The following is a 16,878-nucleotide window of genomic DNA, read 5'->3' on the forward strand; positions in this document are numbered from 1 at the left end:
AGTACTAGAAGTTAAGACCTCAACCTATCTCTCTTTTTTTTTTTTTTTTTTTTTGGTGGTGGGGGGCAGACACAATTCTAATGCTAGCAGGCAGTTTTAGTTCACAGTTGCACAAGACCACACAGTGATCACAGAGGTAAGGAGCAAAAGCAGAACTGTGGTTCACTCCCACCCACGACCTTCTGACTCCAAAGACTTGACTGTCCCACCACTTTCTTACTCTCCTTCCAGAGACACTATTCTGCTCTCTATAAGGCAAAAGTCTGAGGGTCTCTTGGAGAAAGATTCAAGACCAGGTAAGGGGGAACCTCTGGTACACCCACTGAGTAACAGTGGGACTTCCTTGGTGGCGCAGTGGTGAAGACTCTGCGTTCCCAATGCAGGGGGCCCGGGTTCAATCCCTGGTCAGGGAACTAGATCCCACATGCATGCCACAACTAAGAGTTCTCATGCCACAACTAAGGAGCCCACTGCTGCAACTAAGGAGCCAGTGCAACCAAATAAATAAATATTTTTTAAAATGAGTAACAGTGATTATTTGACAATCATGTCAAAGTAGAAGTGTTTCTTTTTGTCTCCTGGGCAGTCATTCAGTAACAATTCCTCTCCATCAGCCTCTATCCAGCTGACCCTCTTCCTCACTACTTTTTAAAAAAATTTTAATATATTTGTTGACATTTTTTAAAAGCAAGATCACAAACAAAAATGTTTAAAGATTCACCATCTTAAGAATTATTTTCATTTCTTCGTATTCCCTTTCAATCCACAGCTTTATAATAAATCTTGTCTGGTAGAGTATGTTTCTACTTTTCATTCTTCAAAATGGTCTTGATTATTCTTGATACTTTGATCTTCCATATAAAATTTAGGAGCAGTCTGCAAATTTTACTTAAAAAACCCTGATGTGACTTTGATTGGGATTACATACAATTTATAAAATAATTTGGGAAGAACTGACATCTTTATTATGTTGAGACTGTGCATCTATCTATGAATGTAATATTTTGGTCTATTTCTTTAAGGTCATCTTTTACATCCTTCAATTCTGCTTCATAGTTTATTCTCCAGAAAGTTCATATATACCTTTTGTTGGACGATTTTTCTACTTAGCCTGTAATTTTCTTAGTGTTATAGTCTTCTTTTATTATTATGGTTTCTAATTGGTTATTTCTATTGCGTAGGAATGTTATTAATTTTTATATGCTGATTTTATATCCACAGACTTGCTGAACTCTTACACTGGTACTAATGGAATTTCTAGAGGTTCTCCTAGTTTTCTATGCAGACATTGATGTAATTATCAAATTAAGGTGTTTTTTGTTTCCAACTCTTCTATTGTTTTGTTTTAGTGCTCTGATAGGATAGGATCATCTACAACACTAGCAATATGTATCACTTGATTCTCATTTTCTCACTGGCTTTTTCATTTCCTAAACTCCTCTGCCTCTTCCCTGATCTGGCTTGAGTTTCCTGGGTAGAGGCTGAACAGGAACTAAGGTCTCCTAAAGTTAAGAACAGCTATGTGCTATTGAGACGGTCAATACATGAATTCCATCCTCGAAGCCTGTGTCACCCATTTATAATCAAATATAGTATACACTTTCAAATACTGCTTAGACTTGAAAACATATACTTTAGCTTCAAAATAATAGGACTAAACATTCAACCTTGGGATGCTATACCTTCAGTAGGGTCTTGTCAAGGGTACCAAAAATTATAGTACACATTTGTTTGTTTATTTATTTAGGTCTAAAATTAAGCCAAAGATATCAGCATTCCTTTACATATTTTATTCCTTATTCAAATGATTAAAATTATGTTTTAGTAGACTGGTGCCTCCTGATATTTGGTATTTCCAGGAACAAAATTAATTTTATGCCTTCTTTTCAGTCTTTGCCCTTACCTGGGTTCTGACTCAGCTCTAAATCAGTGTTTTTCAAACTGTGGGTCATGACCAGCAACAAATTGTAAAATTAATATTTTCAATGACATAGAAAATATCTAACTGAATGACACCTAGTGAGGTAAGTGTTGTTCCATGTACCTTTCTTTGTTTCTAATGGTGCGTTAGAGCTCACTCATACCAGCTCACAAGAGCTGATCACACATACCGCTTCCCAACTCTGTGTCTAGTTACATCATGTTGCTAGCTTACTATTGGCCATGGTGGGAGTATTTACACCATGGAAATCAGCAAACACTATAAATCAGGGTTTTTTTTCCCTGGACAGCCAGTTTACCAAACACCACTGCCTCTGATAAATAAACACACATACTCATGGGTGTGTATGTGTGTGTGTGTGTGCGCGTGTAAAATGTGTGTACTAAATCCAATCTAAAATGTATTCTTACTACACGTTGAAATGAAAAACATTTGAGGCCTCTGTTCTCAACAAGCTTCTTTTCCAATTTACTTAACCCCAACTAACATCTGTCTTAACTTCAGGCCAATATTCACCTTTTTGTACTGTTTTGGTTATAGAACAGTATTTCATAGTCACTATTATAGAGATTAATATTTCTAGGGCAGGCACAATTGATAATGACTATGACTAAGGATTACATTTACAAATTTTCTTTTGAAAAAGCAAAATACTCCACAAAAAATCTGTACTATTATAGCTATAAGAAAAACACACACACACAAAAAAAAACAAAAACACGTATATGAATAAAGAACAGTTTAAAAAAATATTTTTAAAATGTAACATTTTATTTGAAAGGATGACAAGATTGTGATTTAATTTTTTTCTTATTTCTATTAATTATATTATGATGTTCTTCAAGGACAAAAAAATTTAGTAATTAACAGTCAGTTGCTAAACTTGACTGTCAGCTCCTAAACAGAACATAAAGCCCAGTCCTTGCTTGAAGCTTTCAAAATATGAATCTAGGGAAGATTAACATTTTAGAGATCCCTTTTAATGTCAATATTAGTATTGTTTTAATGTTTAATGTTAGTGTTGGTTACATAAGTTTTAGTTAATACATTAAAAAATAGTAACTAAAATGTTCCATACTCCATTTCCCATGTATGCAGATGAATTCATTTAACTTATTTCAAATATTTAATTACTCAATTATTAAGCAGAATTATAACAAGAAATTAACACAATTATGTAAAACAACATTAACCACCAATTTTAAGATGGCTAAAAAGTCTCACAATATTTGTTCCTATTCTTATATTTGTTTTCATAAACCAGAGGTGAATTTCAAGCCTTTTACTGAATATTAATTTGAAAAGCATCCATCTCCTTGGCATGTGTTGTCAGCAGCATATCACAGCAGCCTAAGCTCTTCTGAAGATTTGATATAAGTACCTTATTATATTAGATCTGTGATGTTCCCCTGAAAAACATTCTATCTTTAGACACCAGGCCACAATTAGTACCTCATGAAAGATGACACCAATTAAAAGGCAATCTTCTTTGCACACAGGATCAAGATAGGCTGTCTTGTAAATAAAGTCTGCTCCACTGTGAGTGGTGTTACATGAGGCTCCAACGTATACAGAGTCTATATGTTTTAAAGAAAAGCATAAAGGAATAAAGCCCACGTACCTCCAGTTTTTCACTGAACTCCTCTGTATAGGGAATAAATCTGCTGTCTGTGTCCCCTTTGTAAAACCAAGTACAGCGTCTCACTTCAGCTGGCTCCTCTTCCCAGTACACGGCTTTCCTCATCCGGTCATAGAGGTAAACGTCGTAGCGCCCTCCATCAGTGCCTAGAACCACACTCTCAGGGTCTGGCTGGACTGGAGCACAAAGACCACATTTTAACTCTACAGTTACAAGGTACATTTAAAAGTAATAAATAATGAATATGGTGACTTGTCTATCCTTAAAGACAAAGAACTAAGCTCATTTTTTTAAAAAAACAGAAGTTTAAGATTAATCTGTGCTGCTCAAAATGATGATTCTTTTAAGTGGAGAAGAAATAACGAGGGTAAAATATAAAAGCATGATCATGAAATAATTCAAATAATTGGTAGTTTTTTGTTTTTTTTAATCAAAGCAGCAATGCTCCATGAAGCATACTTCTAAAGAATAGGTGATTTTTAAGTCCCAAGATGAACTATCATCAGGATAAACAAAGAAACCTACTTCTATAGTGAAGACTTCTCAGAGTCTTAACACACTCTTGTGCACTATCTCAAGAGATGGATGTAGTTACAGCACTTCCAAAACTCATCTGACCATGGAACACTTTTTTCACAGCATCTTCAGTAACAAGAGTTCCATAGAAAATGCTTTATAAACGCCCTATAGCTACAAACAAATAAGGGAAATAAGAAAACTGACACCTGGGTTATATGAACGACTCTATTTCTTGGATTTAAACTACCTTTAAACAAAAAGGAAAATTACTAAAACATTTCTTCAAATACCTTGCTCAAATAACTCAGAACTTACATTAATATTATCATCTTAAGGTACAGAGACTGGCAGGCTCTACAAGGATTAAAAAATTTGACATTCATAAAAAGTAGGCCATGGATGAATACTCTTCATTTCTCTCTTCCTAAAATCAGATACAAATGATGCAGGATTTGTGCTTACCTGAGTTATAGATTTCTTCAAGATTCAAAGAGTCAAACACACTGAAAGGCATCCACAGTTGCCTGTATTCTATCTCCTTGCAGTAAAACCAGTGGGGTTGGACAGGTTCATATTGGTTTTGAAGTAGAAAAAGAGATGACGCTTGCACAGAGGGACCCGCAGGTCTAGCAGGTGCCTGCTGTTGGGTTGGAGGGGACAGCCCTGGCTGCACTGAAGGAGGAATCTGGGGGGGACAAAAGTTAGGACCATCATGTCTGTCCAAAGGAACAATTCTGTATATGTTTCACACACAAACTAACATAGTAATGATTATCCTAAATATTTCTCTAGACAACTATTTAATAACCAGGCTCCAAAGCAAGTAAAACTTTTAAAAATCTAACAAACCCCAAAATCAGTTGCAAAGTGAACAGGACTTTCTCACACTGGTGGCAAAGTAAACTAATACCTTTACAGAAATCAACCTAGCAGTATGTCTCTTGTGATTTATTTAATCTTTAAAATATACATATTCCTTGGGAATTCATTGTTGGTCCAGTGGTTAGGACTTGGCGCTTTCGCTGCTGTGGCCCAGGTTCAATCCCTGATCAGGGAACTAAGATCCCACAAGCGCCATGGACAAAAATAAATAAATAAATATAAATAAAAATAAAATGTGCATATTCCTTGGCCTAGACATTCCATTTCTAAGAACTTATCCTAAAGATATAATTGTAAAAATTTACCCATAAGAATGTATATCAAAAAGTTATTTATAATAGACAATCAGTGGATACAATCTAAATGTCTAATAGAAACCTGATTAAATAAATCATCTTTTACTCATATGGGGAATTCTCTAGAACCATTAAAAACGTTATAGAAAAAATCTTAATAACACCTAAAATATGTTCACAAAAAACATACATAATGCTTGCTTGCTTGTTCACAAAAAACATACATAATGCTTGTGTTGGGACTTCCCTGGGGGCACAGTGGTTAGGCATCCGCCTGCCAGTGCAGGGGATACGGGTTCGAGCCCTGGTCCAGGAAGATCCCACATGCCCTGGAGCAACTAAGCTCGTGCACCACAACTACTGAAGCCTGCGCACCTAGAGCCCACGCTCTGAAACAAGAGAAGCCACCGCAATGAGAAGCGCGGGCACCACAACGAAGAGTAGCCCCCCCTCAGGCACAACTAGAGAAAGCTCATGCACAGCAACAGAGACCCAACGCAGTCGAAAATAAATAAATTAATTAATTAAAAAAGAAAAAAAAAACAAAACACTATGCTTTTATCTTGAAAAAAGGATAAGAAAGACATAAAACAAAATAAAAACAGGGTTTTCTAGCGGCAATTTCTATTCAGTTGGCTATTCGGCATTTTTCAAATTTTCTGTACTGAAAATACTTTTAAAATCAGAATACAATTATTTTTTTAAATTTTTATTAAAAATCATTTTAGAATATTCTATCAATGCAAATGTACTGAGGTTGATAACTGTACTGTGGTTATGTAAAAAATACCCTTATTCTCAGGAAATACACACTGAAGAGGAGTGGTTGCAGGGAAGCCCTGCAATCTTTTTTTATATTTAAAATTGTCATTTTAAAAATTCTTAATTAGGAATCTTTACAAAATTTCATCAGCAAACAAAGTATACTAACTTATATTACATGCTACAAATCTGGTTACTTTCCAATATGCTGAAATCCAACATTACCAAGAGTTTGTGTATTGGTAAGATTTAAATTAGATGGTAAAATGGAACCCATTCTTCATCCCCAAGAGAGAAGTCAGGTTACACTCTGATCGAAATACTATTATCTCTGCCACACTGGGCTGGGTTCTTAATTCTTCCTTTCAGTCATTTCCCTTTTTTTTGATTCAGTTCACTTCCCTTTGGAAGTCAGCTGAATAATTAGTGGGGAAAAAAGGCATAAAGGAATTTCATAAAATTTACCCAATGCAAAAGTTATTCCATTCCTCCCCTGAGACAGAGTTTGACTGTCTAGATCCAAACTCCATAAATGTAAATAAAAGAAATTATTGGAGTAATCAATTTTAGTCCCACCAATTGAGTGTTTTGATTGAGTAGTATAATTAAAAAATGAGAAGCTGGCAGTCTGCTAATAATTGCTCCGACTTTCACATGTCCCTAGATGACATTTGTTATTGGTATGTTACATTAAATCTGGAAATATTGGCATATGGTTAACTCATTAAAATCAATTACTACTTCCATAAATAGATAATATAAACTGAAATATGAACCATTCAATGAGCTATCTTTAAAAGATTGTTTACTTCAAAGCATGTAGCTTAAAAAAAATACCCTCTGAAAATAATTTGTCATCATATTGATTATTAAAAGCACAGTGTTGGGCTTCCCTGGTGGTGCAGTGGTTGAGAGTCCACCTGCCGATGCAGGGGACACGGGTTCGTGCCCCGGTCCGGGAAGATCCCACATGTCGTGGAGTGGCTGGGCCCGTGAGCCATGGTCGCTGAGCCTGCGCGTCCGGAGCCTGTGCTCCGCAACAGGAGAGGCCACAACAGTGAGAGGCCCGCGTACGGCCAAAAAAAAAAAAAAAAAAGCACAGTGTTTTCAAAAACACAGGTTAAGATGAGAGCGATTAAAAATTACAGTGAATAATTAGGATATAAAAAACATGTTTCCATACCGATGGCAGAGATCCTGGAGGCATCTGGTACATCTGAACAGGGGGTCCAGAGGGCGGGGGATGGGTAGGATGGGCCGGTGTTTGGCCCTGCTGCAGCTGTGGCGGTGCAATATAAGGATTAGCCCTGCTGCTTACAGCTGTGTGGCGATATGGATTGTATCCTTGTTGGGGCGTTCCTTGGGGTGGGCTCCCAAAATTTGAAGGAGGGAGACTACTAGGCTGAGAAGGCAGATAAGTATTTATTCCCGTTTGTGAAGCAGGTGGAGCACCATAGTGAGCCTTCGAAATGGATGGTGAAAATGCATTCGACATATCTTGGGATCCGGTGGTAAAAGGGAGAGCAGTTGGGGGCTTGGAGAATGCTGACTGTCCAGCCGATGTTGCTGCAGTTGTTAACGGTGACTGTCCAATATTCCCAAAAGGATCACTACTGCTTGATACCTGAGAGAAGTAACTAAATGTCTGTGGGGTAGACGTGTGAGCAGAAGTCTGACCAAGGAAGCTGTCCTCCTCACCCACATCTGTGGAATCCTCTGAAAGGGAACAGAAGGGTACATGGTTTAAAGGTATGCCATCACTCTGTAGATAAGATTCTATACCGCAGATCTAGCAATTATACCTCTTATTTTGTTGTTCAAACTTACATTTCTGCATTAAAGACAATAATGAAAAACTTTTTTTTCTTTGAAATAAATAACTAGAAAACATGAATAAGAAACAAGAGGGAAAAATACTAACTCATTCGTAAGCTCACCTCCCAGAGACAATCACTGTTAACACGGTTAATATTTTGATACATACCTTTCCACACTTTTAAAATAAATATAGTTATATACTATTTATTTTGTAGACATGTATAAATTATGTAGACATATATGTATATAGGAGAAGGTTTTAAAAATGGAAACAAAATCTATACTCCTAGTTTTACATGTTATTTTGAATACTGTTTTTTCCTGGTAAGAAACAATTCAAATACTGTTCTGCTACCCAAACACACAAAACTTTATTTCTACAGTAAGGACAAGAAACTAAAGTACAGATATTAACTCTGTTGACAACAAGGGGTGTGTCAGGGCTCTTACCTACAAAGCACTCATTATATAAGTGAACATGTGGTATTTGTATTCCTGAGGCAAAGTAGGTCAACCGTTAATTGCCATCCCTAAAACCACACAGTATCACAACCAGATAGTCATTAGAGAATGCCAAGTCACTGGAAAAGTCATTTTCTAACTAAGGGAAGTTCTCCTCACTTCCCTTTGCCCAACTTGATCTTCACTGTGGGTATTATTTGCATCAAACTATTTATCCTCTCTTCTGCTACCAAGTCCTAAAATAGTGATAAAAACATTTTCCTTCTACATGGCCTCAAAAGTCCAGTCTGGGCTTCCCTGGTGGTGCAGTGGTTAAGAATCCGTCTGCCAATGCAGGGGACATGGGTTCAAGCCCTAGTCCGGGAAGATCCCACATGCCGCGGAGCAACTAAGCCCGTACGCCACAACTACTGAGCCTGTGCTCTAGAGCCCACGAGCCCCAACTACTGAAGGTTGCATGCCACAACTACTGAAGCCTGCACGCCTAGAGTCCGTGCTCCGCAACAAGAGAGCCACCGCAATGAGAAGCCCGTGCACTGCAACAAGTAGCCCGCACTCACCCCAACTAGAGAAAGCCCGCGCGCAACAACAAAGACCTGACTCAGCCATACATACATACACACATACATACATACATAAATAAACAGAAATAAAAAAGCCCAGTCTACCTTTCCTCAGGAAACTTTTAGGAGGCCTTAGCTTCTAACGTTGTCTTCCTCTTCCTAATCTTTTCGTTCTCCCATCTCATTCCCTCTCATTTCCAATTCCCTCTTATCTCCCACTGCTGGAGGCATAGAGCAGATCAGGAGGGTGGACCCTCTCCCAGCACACAGGCACACTAGTCCCTGCCCTTGAGACCTGCCAAAGGGTGGCCTTTCAAGCTCTGAGCTCCTTCTTGACCTTTACTGAATGAGGCCTTCAGCTCTTAGACTGCTCTCATTATATTTCACACACATCAATTTAACTGAGATACTCCACTACTCAAAATACTCCTCTGAGTTGTTTCTTTGTAACTAAAAATATCTTCCTGCACAAGGCCCCCCCCCCCCCCCCCCCCCCCCCCCCCCCCCGGCACCCCAGGCACTGTCTGCTTATATCGTTCTACTTTTCTGATACATTTCCGATTCCTACCCTCTCTTTTCAGTCACATGAACCTCACTTGGACTCAGATTTCTTAGTTGATGTCTTAACATCTAAAAGCAGAGGAGAAAACCTCTGTGGTGTCTTTCATCCTTTAAGACAACTTGGGATCAACCTGATCCAAGAGACTTTTTTCTGATTAGCATTAATTACAAACAAAATACTGATCTCAACAAGCTGCCAGCCTCACCTCAGGGGCACTTTCTAATTACATGTGGACACATCTGGCATCAAGAACCATAACTTTAATAAGCACCTGTATACTTGTGACACTCCCAACTCTGTCTCAAACTGAGACTGATCTTATGTGTCCCAGAACCTATCTTCCAACTGCCTCCTCAATACTTTTTGACAGGTTCAGCCACATATACCTCAGACTTAGTAAGCCTGAACTGAATTTGTCATCTTAACTGTCCCCCTTCATGTCCCCCCTTTTACACATATCACTAACCTCAACAGATGTCTGCCAACATCCATCCAGACACTCAAACCAGAAATCTCCTCTCTCAGACTGCTCCCTCCCCCTCACACCCTTCATTTAATCATTCAGATCCTCATTAAAGAAATACGTACACAGTATCCATTACATGCCAGGTGGTGCTATGTCTTGGGGCTGAAACTGAACAAAGAGAAGGGGACTCTGCACTGCACAGCCTGGACCCCCGTGAGTCACTAAATACCATCAATTCGACTGTGTAGAAATCTCTCATATCTGTTCCCTGCTCTTCACACCCAGTGTGGCTGACCAGGGCTAGGGTGCCACAGGCTCCTGCCTGACTCGCAGTGGCTTCCAGATCGGCCGCTCTTGCTACGGTCAGCTTCACTCTGGTGCAATCTCTGCAACCTCAGGAAACTCCAGTCTTTCTGAAACACACCTCTAACCCCACTGCCTTGTTCAGAACCCTTCAAGGGCACCCTCCACACCCCACAGGGTAAACTACAAACTCCTCAGTGTGGTGTCTGAGGCCCTTCGTGATCTGGGCCCCGCTGACCACTTGAAGCACTCCCCTGCATTCACTCTAGTCACATGGAGGGGTGCAGCGGGGGAGGGACGGGGCGAGAGGGAAAAAGCACGGGATAGAAAGAGAATGTGAGCACCTACCACCAAATCCCACCAAATCAGCAGGTTTCTCTCACACCTCCAGACTCTCACATGTCTGTCTCCCCAGACTCCCTAATTTCTATGTATCCTTCAATATTCAGCTCAAGAACTGCCTCCTCTGTGAGATCCTGAAGGCCCGAGGGATATCCTCTCCCTTGTCAGCCAGCCTGACAGCCACAGCTCTCAGAGCAGCCTATCAATCCCTCTTTCCAGCCGTCATAAACCTGTATCACAATTACTTACACAGCTGGGTACACTGCGTCTGTATATACTGTGCAGTCGTGAGGGCAATGCTCTCTGCTCCTCTGTGTCTCCCGGACACCGGGAACAGGGCCTGGCAAACGGAAGCTGCTCAATCCAGGTTTGTGAAATGGAATTGCTTCCTATGTGTCTCTTTCACTGACATGATTAACTGTTGCTTCCAATGTGACAGGTTCTCCTTTTGTCTCTGGAAATTATCTGAATGGGTTTCTAATGATCAAATCTTTTTTAAAGGTAGAAAAATATTTGTTACAGAATTTTAGTTCTAAAAAGTATTAATTTTCCTATTAAAAAAATAAACCAGGCTTCCCTGGTGGCGCAGTGGTTGAGAGTCCGCCTGCCGATGCAGGGGACACGGGTTCGTGCCCCGGTCCGGGAAGATCCCACATGCCGCGGCGCGGCTGGGCCCGTGAGCCATGGCCGCTGAGCCTGCGCGTCCGGAGCCTGTGCTCCGCAACGGGAGAGGCCACAACAGTGAGAGGCCCGCATACCGCAAAAAAAACAAAAATAATAAAAAAATAAATCATCTCCAAGAAACAATAGTTTTCAAGACAGGTAAGTTATCCTGTTACTTAGCAATGAAGATGTTTAGCATTTACAGACAGTAACAGACACAAACAAATTATATAGCAAGGAAGATGGGGCATGAATCAAACATCTGTGAAGCAGAGGATGACATGAAAACCCCATGTACAGCCTTATTTATTCCTGCAACCTCCCAAAGCATTCTGCTCCAGCCATGCTAGTCCTCCACCAAAAATGGCAATGATGAACCTTTCAGCCACACTATCAAAACAAGACATACATATTCCTGACTGCCACCCTTTCATTTATTCAATAAGTTTCTATTGAAAAATCGGTCTACAGCATACCAGACACTGTTCTAGGCATAAGTTCCTGCTCTCATAGAGCTTACATGTTAGTGGGATAAGATAAACAAATATGGGACTTCCCTGGTGGTGCAGTGGTTAAGAATCCACTTGCCAATGCAGGGGACAAGGGTTCGATCCCTGGTCTGGGAAGATCTCACGTGCCACGGAGCAACTAAGCCCGTGTGCCACAACTACTGAAGCCTGTGCGCCTAGAGCCCATGCTCTGCAACGAGAAGCCACAACAATGTGAAGCCCGCGCACCACAACGAAGAGTAGCCCCCACTCACCATAACTAGAGAAAGCCCGCGTGCAGCAACGAAGACCCAACGCAGCCAGAAATAAAAAGTAAAATAAATTTAAAAATTTTAAAAGGATAAACAAATATTTGTACACATCAGGTGGTGATAAGTACCAAGAAGAAACATAACACAAGGGAAGAGGAACCATCATGTATTGTCTCTGATTTGCCCTTCTTCACTTCTCCATGAAACTTTCCTCAGTCTTCCAAACAAGAATAAATTATTCAACAGGAAAATATTCAACATTTACTGAGGATCTATGTGCTAGGCACTAAACAAGATCCTAGAAATAAAAAGGTAAATAAGTTATAGCTGCAAACTTCAAGAAGCCCACAGTCCAAATAGAGAGGCAGACATGTTTATTTCTCAAACATTTATATAACACTATGTGCCAAGCACTATATTCCGTGCCTGACAAAAATCAGTTCACTTCTCATCACAGCCCATGTGGAAAATGAAGAACAGAGAGGTAAAGTAATATGCCTGAGGTCACACAGCAAGTAATTGGCAGGGCTAGGGCTGGAATACAGTCTGTGCTCCCCAACACCAGGTCTGGGTTATGCCACGTAATCGTTAAAAAGCAATCTCCCTAGACAATAATAAAGATATGTACAAAGTGCTAAGATGCACACAGGAGTAGGGACTTGAGAACAAGCAAGGGCTCCTTAGAGAAAATGATGCATCGCCTTGAAAGATGACTGCGTTCTGTACCTCTACTTTGCAAATACTACGTGTCTATCCTAAGAGGTATCCTACAGTATCCTAGGAGAGGAGGAGGCACTAATTTTTTTGCATTCCCTGCAAGCACCTGAGTGTCCAACAGGAGGTGTTCAACAAAAATCTGTGGAATGCCAGTTCAGGAGTGTCCAGCACTGGGAACAGTTCCTTCCACGAAGAGCTTGGCCCCCGCCCCCAACATCCCAAAGTCCTCAGGACACTCAAACCTGGCCACTGATGGCCCTGGCAAGGTACCAGAGGGTCGGGTCCAGGCACAAGGAAAACCTCCCCTCCGACCCTCGCCACCGCCCGCCGCCCGCCCACCTCCCCGCACACACTTGCCCCACCGGATCCTCATCTCCTTATTACCTCCGGGCAAGAGCAGGGAGGCCGAGGCAGCGGCAGCCTGGGTAACTGGGATAAAGGGCACGTTGAAGCTGAACTCCGTGGCCGAGGAGGAGAAAAGTAAGTTCGTGCCCGACGAGGAGGTGGAAGCTGCGCCTCCGCCACCGTTAGGTTTCCTCTCAGCCATGGCTGCGGCCCACCTTCCGTTACACGTCTACTGGGGGCCGGTGCGGAACCACCAGCCGGAAACCGGTCACGGTCGGGGCCAACAAACTTCCGCACTTGCGCACAAGGGCCGGAACTCCGGACGGCTGGTCAGCCTCCCTCTGCCTTCTCCTACGATGCCGCCAGGAACCAACATGGCGGCGCAGGCTTCACGCCCGAGTCCTAGCACGTGACACCCTCGGCCGCTGCCGGGGCCGGAAGGGAGGCAGAGGTGGAGGCCGCGACTGAGGTTGGAGCGTGGGAGAGGGAATGCATCTGGTTGTGAATCAAAGTACTAATCGGCACTGAAAATCTCGGCTTGCGGGGGGCTCTCTAGGCTTCCTAAAAGTACCCACAGAAGCGTCTAACTAGATAAAATTTTGGAGGAACAGGGAAAGCACGCAGGCGCAGGTAGCAGAGTGCTAGCTGCTGACAGAGGGAGGAAAAGGTGTGGGGGCCATTTGCAGCTAAAGTCTAGCCAAACTCACCAATTGTAACCAAACACCCGCATCTAACCCGCCCACGTTGTTTTGAACTGAATTGAACTCTTGTTTGTCATTCGCCCAGAAATAGAAATGGTAGAACTTTTGAAGTTTTTAAGCCAAAGAGAAGAAAAAAAAGTTTAAAAGTGAAACCAGGGAATTGACATTTAAAATAGGCGTGTGACTTTTTTAATAGTTTTCTACACCTGTCTAAAATAATCTGACTAGTTTAATCCTAAAATGCACTATGGATAATTTGGATATAATTGTCATCTTTCACATAGTTAGAGATTATGAAAGAAAAAATAACAGATAATCAACTTCCTGGAGGGTGGGAGAGGGTTAGAAGAAACCCAAAAGAAGCTTTCAAATAATGAAACTACCCTCTCCCCCAGCTGTTCACACCTATATAGTATCTGTTTATTTATTAATTCAACAACTAGTATGCTTACTGTCAAAACAAAACAAAAACAAAGCCAGATACTAGTTTAAAGCAATAAGGATAGATTTTTATTGCATTAAGGAAGTGGGTTCATCGTGAACTGAACTTCCCAAAAACAAAAGGCTGGAGACTTTAAAGACTGGTGTGTGCTAAGGCAAAGGCATCGAAGGGTGCCAAGGGGTGTTGGTCCATGTGACTGGGCTTGTTAATTGGCACTTATATGGAGCAGAAATTAACTTCTCATATCTTTATGACATGCAGTGGTACAAGTTAGAGCAAGGTACCCACCAGGCTGGGAGGAGACAGCTCTCAGGTCCTTGAGAAGGCAGTTCTGGGTGACAAAAGATTTATATCCGAAAGGGGTGGAGAAAGGTTTTATAATCGCAAGCTTTCTAAAGTAACTGCTTTAAGGGAGGTTCAGGGCCTATATGCCTATCACCTGGTTTGGGTTGGAAGAAACAGTAAATTCTCCTGGCAGTGTTGAGCTTTCTCAGGCAGGCATTTTAAGGGGGACAGGGTTCATCCTGGGGACATAGCCTTAAGCTGTTGGTAGCCATTCTAGAGTTTGGTCAAGGGGGTCTTTGTCATTACTATGGGTGGTCGAAGCAGTATACTAAACATTGGGGTACCATGGTATACAAGATAGACACAGGACCTTTCCTTCTTGGAGCTTACAGTCTGGTAAGGAAGACAGACAACTAAACACATAATAACAATAAACTGAAGTGTGATGAAAATAATGTACAATTTCTCAAAGTGTGTTGTGTGGAATACTGACACCATCAGGAGAGGGAGGTGTAACCCTTTTAGGGGAGGGATAGCAACTATTTAGAACAATCAGACCATCAACAAAGGACCTACCTCATCTGGAGTGACATGAAAGTCTTTCCTGAAGAAGAAATATTAAAGTTGACACCTGAAAGCCAATGAGTAGAAGTTAACCGGAAAAGCTTGGAGGAGAGGGACCGGAAGAAGTGGTGAGAGACAATTACAGATAAAGTTACAGTATGTAGGGTTACCTTAAGATACCATATTTTTTTTTTGCGGTATACGGGCCTCTCACTGTTGTGGCCTCTCCCGTTGCGGAGCATAGGGTCTAGACGCGCAAGCTCAGCAGCCATGGCTCACGGGCCTAGCCGCTCCGCGGCATGTGGGATCTTCCTGGACCGGGACACGAACCCGTGTCCCCTGCATCAGCAGGCAGACTCTCAACCACTGCGCCACCAGAGAAGCCCAAGATGCCATATTTTAATGTTAAAAGAAACATGGGTTACCCCATGGCTGGAGCCTAGTGAGCAACTGGGAGAAAGCTGGGAGATAAGAATGAAAAGTAGACCAAGGCCAGATGATACAGGGTCCTTACAAGTTAAGAGCAAAAGGGACTGAAAGAAGGATTTAAAGGAAGGTGGAGAAATAACATTTGCTCTGTAGAAAGTTCACTCTGTCTTCAGTGTAATAAAATAGATAAGGAAAGAGCAAGCTTCGGGAGCAGAAAGAACAGTTGGCCGACTGATGGAGCGGACCAGCTGAGCAATGATGGTGGCTCAAATTAGAGCGATTGGAGTAGGAATGAACAGAAACAGGAGTAATTTCTGGGAAAGATGTCAGATTGAACAGCTGTATCTTCATTTTCTTCTTCCTGAAGCTCTGTTGAAAACACAGATGGATTTGCTTGTTTTTTTAGGCATAAACCCATAAGGATGAGGAAAATGGGAGAAGATTTGGCAGCAACAGATTTTGGAAGGCACCAAAAAAATAGGCAAGTAGTAGATGATTTAGCAAACCAGTAATGGGGAACACTCAAAGGCAACACTATTTGCACCACAGGATCACCAAAAGATTTAGGACCTGATGACCTCAGGCACCTCTGGAAGTGGCAGTCCAGTGGAAGAGAGAGGTCCTATAATTAGGAGGATTGGTTAAAACTGTTTAAGAAACAGACCCACTCCCCCACTCTCAGTAACTGGACTATTGACCATCCCCCTTAAAGGAAAAAGGCTGGGGCTTCCCTGGTGGCGCAGTGGTTGAGAGTCCGCCTGCTGATGCAGGGGACACAGGTTCGTGCCCCGGTCCGGGAAGATCCCACATGCCGCGGAGCGGCTGGGTCCGTGAGCCATGGCCACTGAGCCTGCACGTCTGGAGCCTGTGCTCCGCAGCGGGAGAGCCCACAGCAGGGCGAGGCCCGTGTACCGCAAAAAAAAAAAAGGAAAAGGGCTGAGTTTTCCCTTCTGGAGAGGGTAAAACAGAAGGAAGATTAAGCAAATACATACATACTGAGTAATAAAACACCCTGTTCCACAAACCCAGCCCAATTTCTTCACTCAGCTCCAAAAACACTAGCTGCTGGGTCTTCAACCTCTAGGCAGGAGATTAGAAGCATCTTGTTGGGGTCAGGGAACAAAAGATCTAGAGAGAATTAAATCCGGGTTTCGCAATGAGACAGCCCAGAGCAGAATCACCCCCTAATTAAGCTCACAATCAACAAGCCCCAGGAACACACCCTCCACTAACCCAAGAGCCTCTTCTTGGTCACTGATTTGCACCTCTGGTGTCAGCTCGGCTCACAATGGACCCTAAGTGCCCCTGAGCCACTGGTGGCTCCTGCGCCTATTGTAGCTCCTGCAAATGCACCTCCTGCAAGAGCTGCTGCCCCTGCTGCCCCGTGAGCTGTGCCAAGTGTGCCCAGGGCTGCGT

The 16,878-nt window shown here is 42.0% G+C and overlaps 1 protein-coding gene across 4 annotated transcripts in view; it reads right to left on the bottom strand.

Moving 5' to 3' along the window:
* SEC23IP (SEC23 interacting protein) overlaps nt 1-13,326 on the bottom strand; it is a 46,686-nt gene extending 33,360 nt beyond the window's left edge. For all 4 annotated transcript variants that reach the window (XM_067709229.1, XM_067709227.1, XM_067709228.1 and 1 more), the window contains exons 1-4: nt 13,081-13,326; nt 7,224-7,756; nt 4,563-4,785; nt 3,564-3,757 (exon numbers count right to left, since the gene is read on the bottom strand). In XM_067709229.1, the coding sequence (XP_067565330.1) occupies nt 3,564-3,757; nt 4,563-4,785; nt 7,224-7,756; nt 13,081-13,243 (1,113 nt within the window). In that variant the 5' untranslated portion in view covers nt 13,244-13,326. The remainder of the gene's footprint in view (nt 1-3,563; nt 3,758-4,562; nt 4,786-7,223; nt 7,757-13,080) is intronic.
* Between the last annotated feature and the right edge of the window lie 3,552 nt (nt 13,327-16,878).

This window comes from Pseudorca crassidens, chromosome 16 (assembly GCF_039906515.1).
Source record: "Pseudorca crassidens isolate mPseCra1 chromosome 16, mPseCra1.hap1, whole genome shotgun sequence".
Taxonomy (NCBI): domain Eukaryota; kingdom Metazoa; phylum Chordata; class Mammalia; order Artiodactyla; family Delphinidae; genus Pseudorca; species Pseudorca crassidens.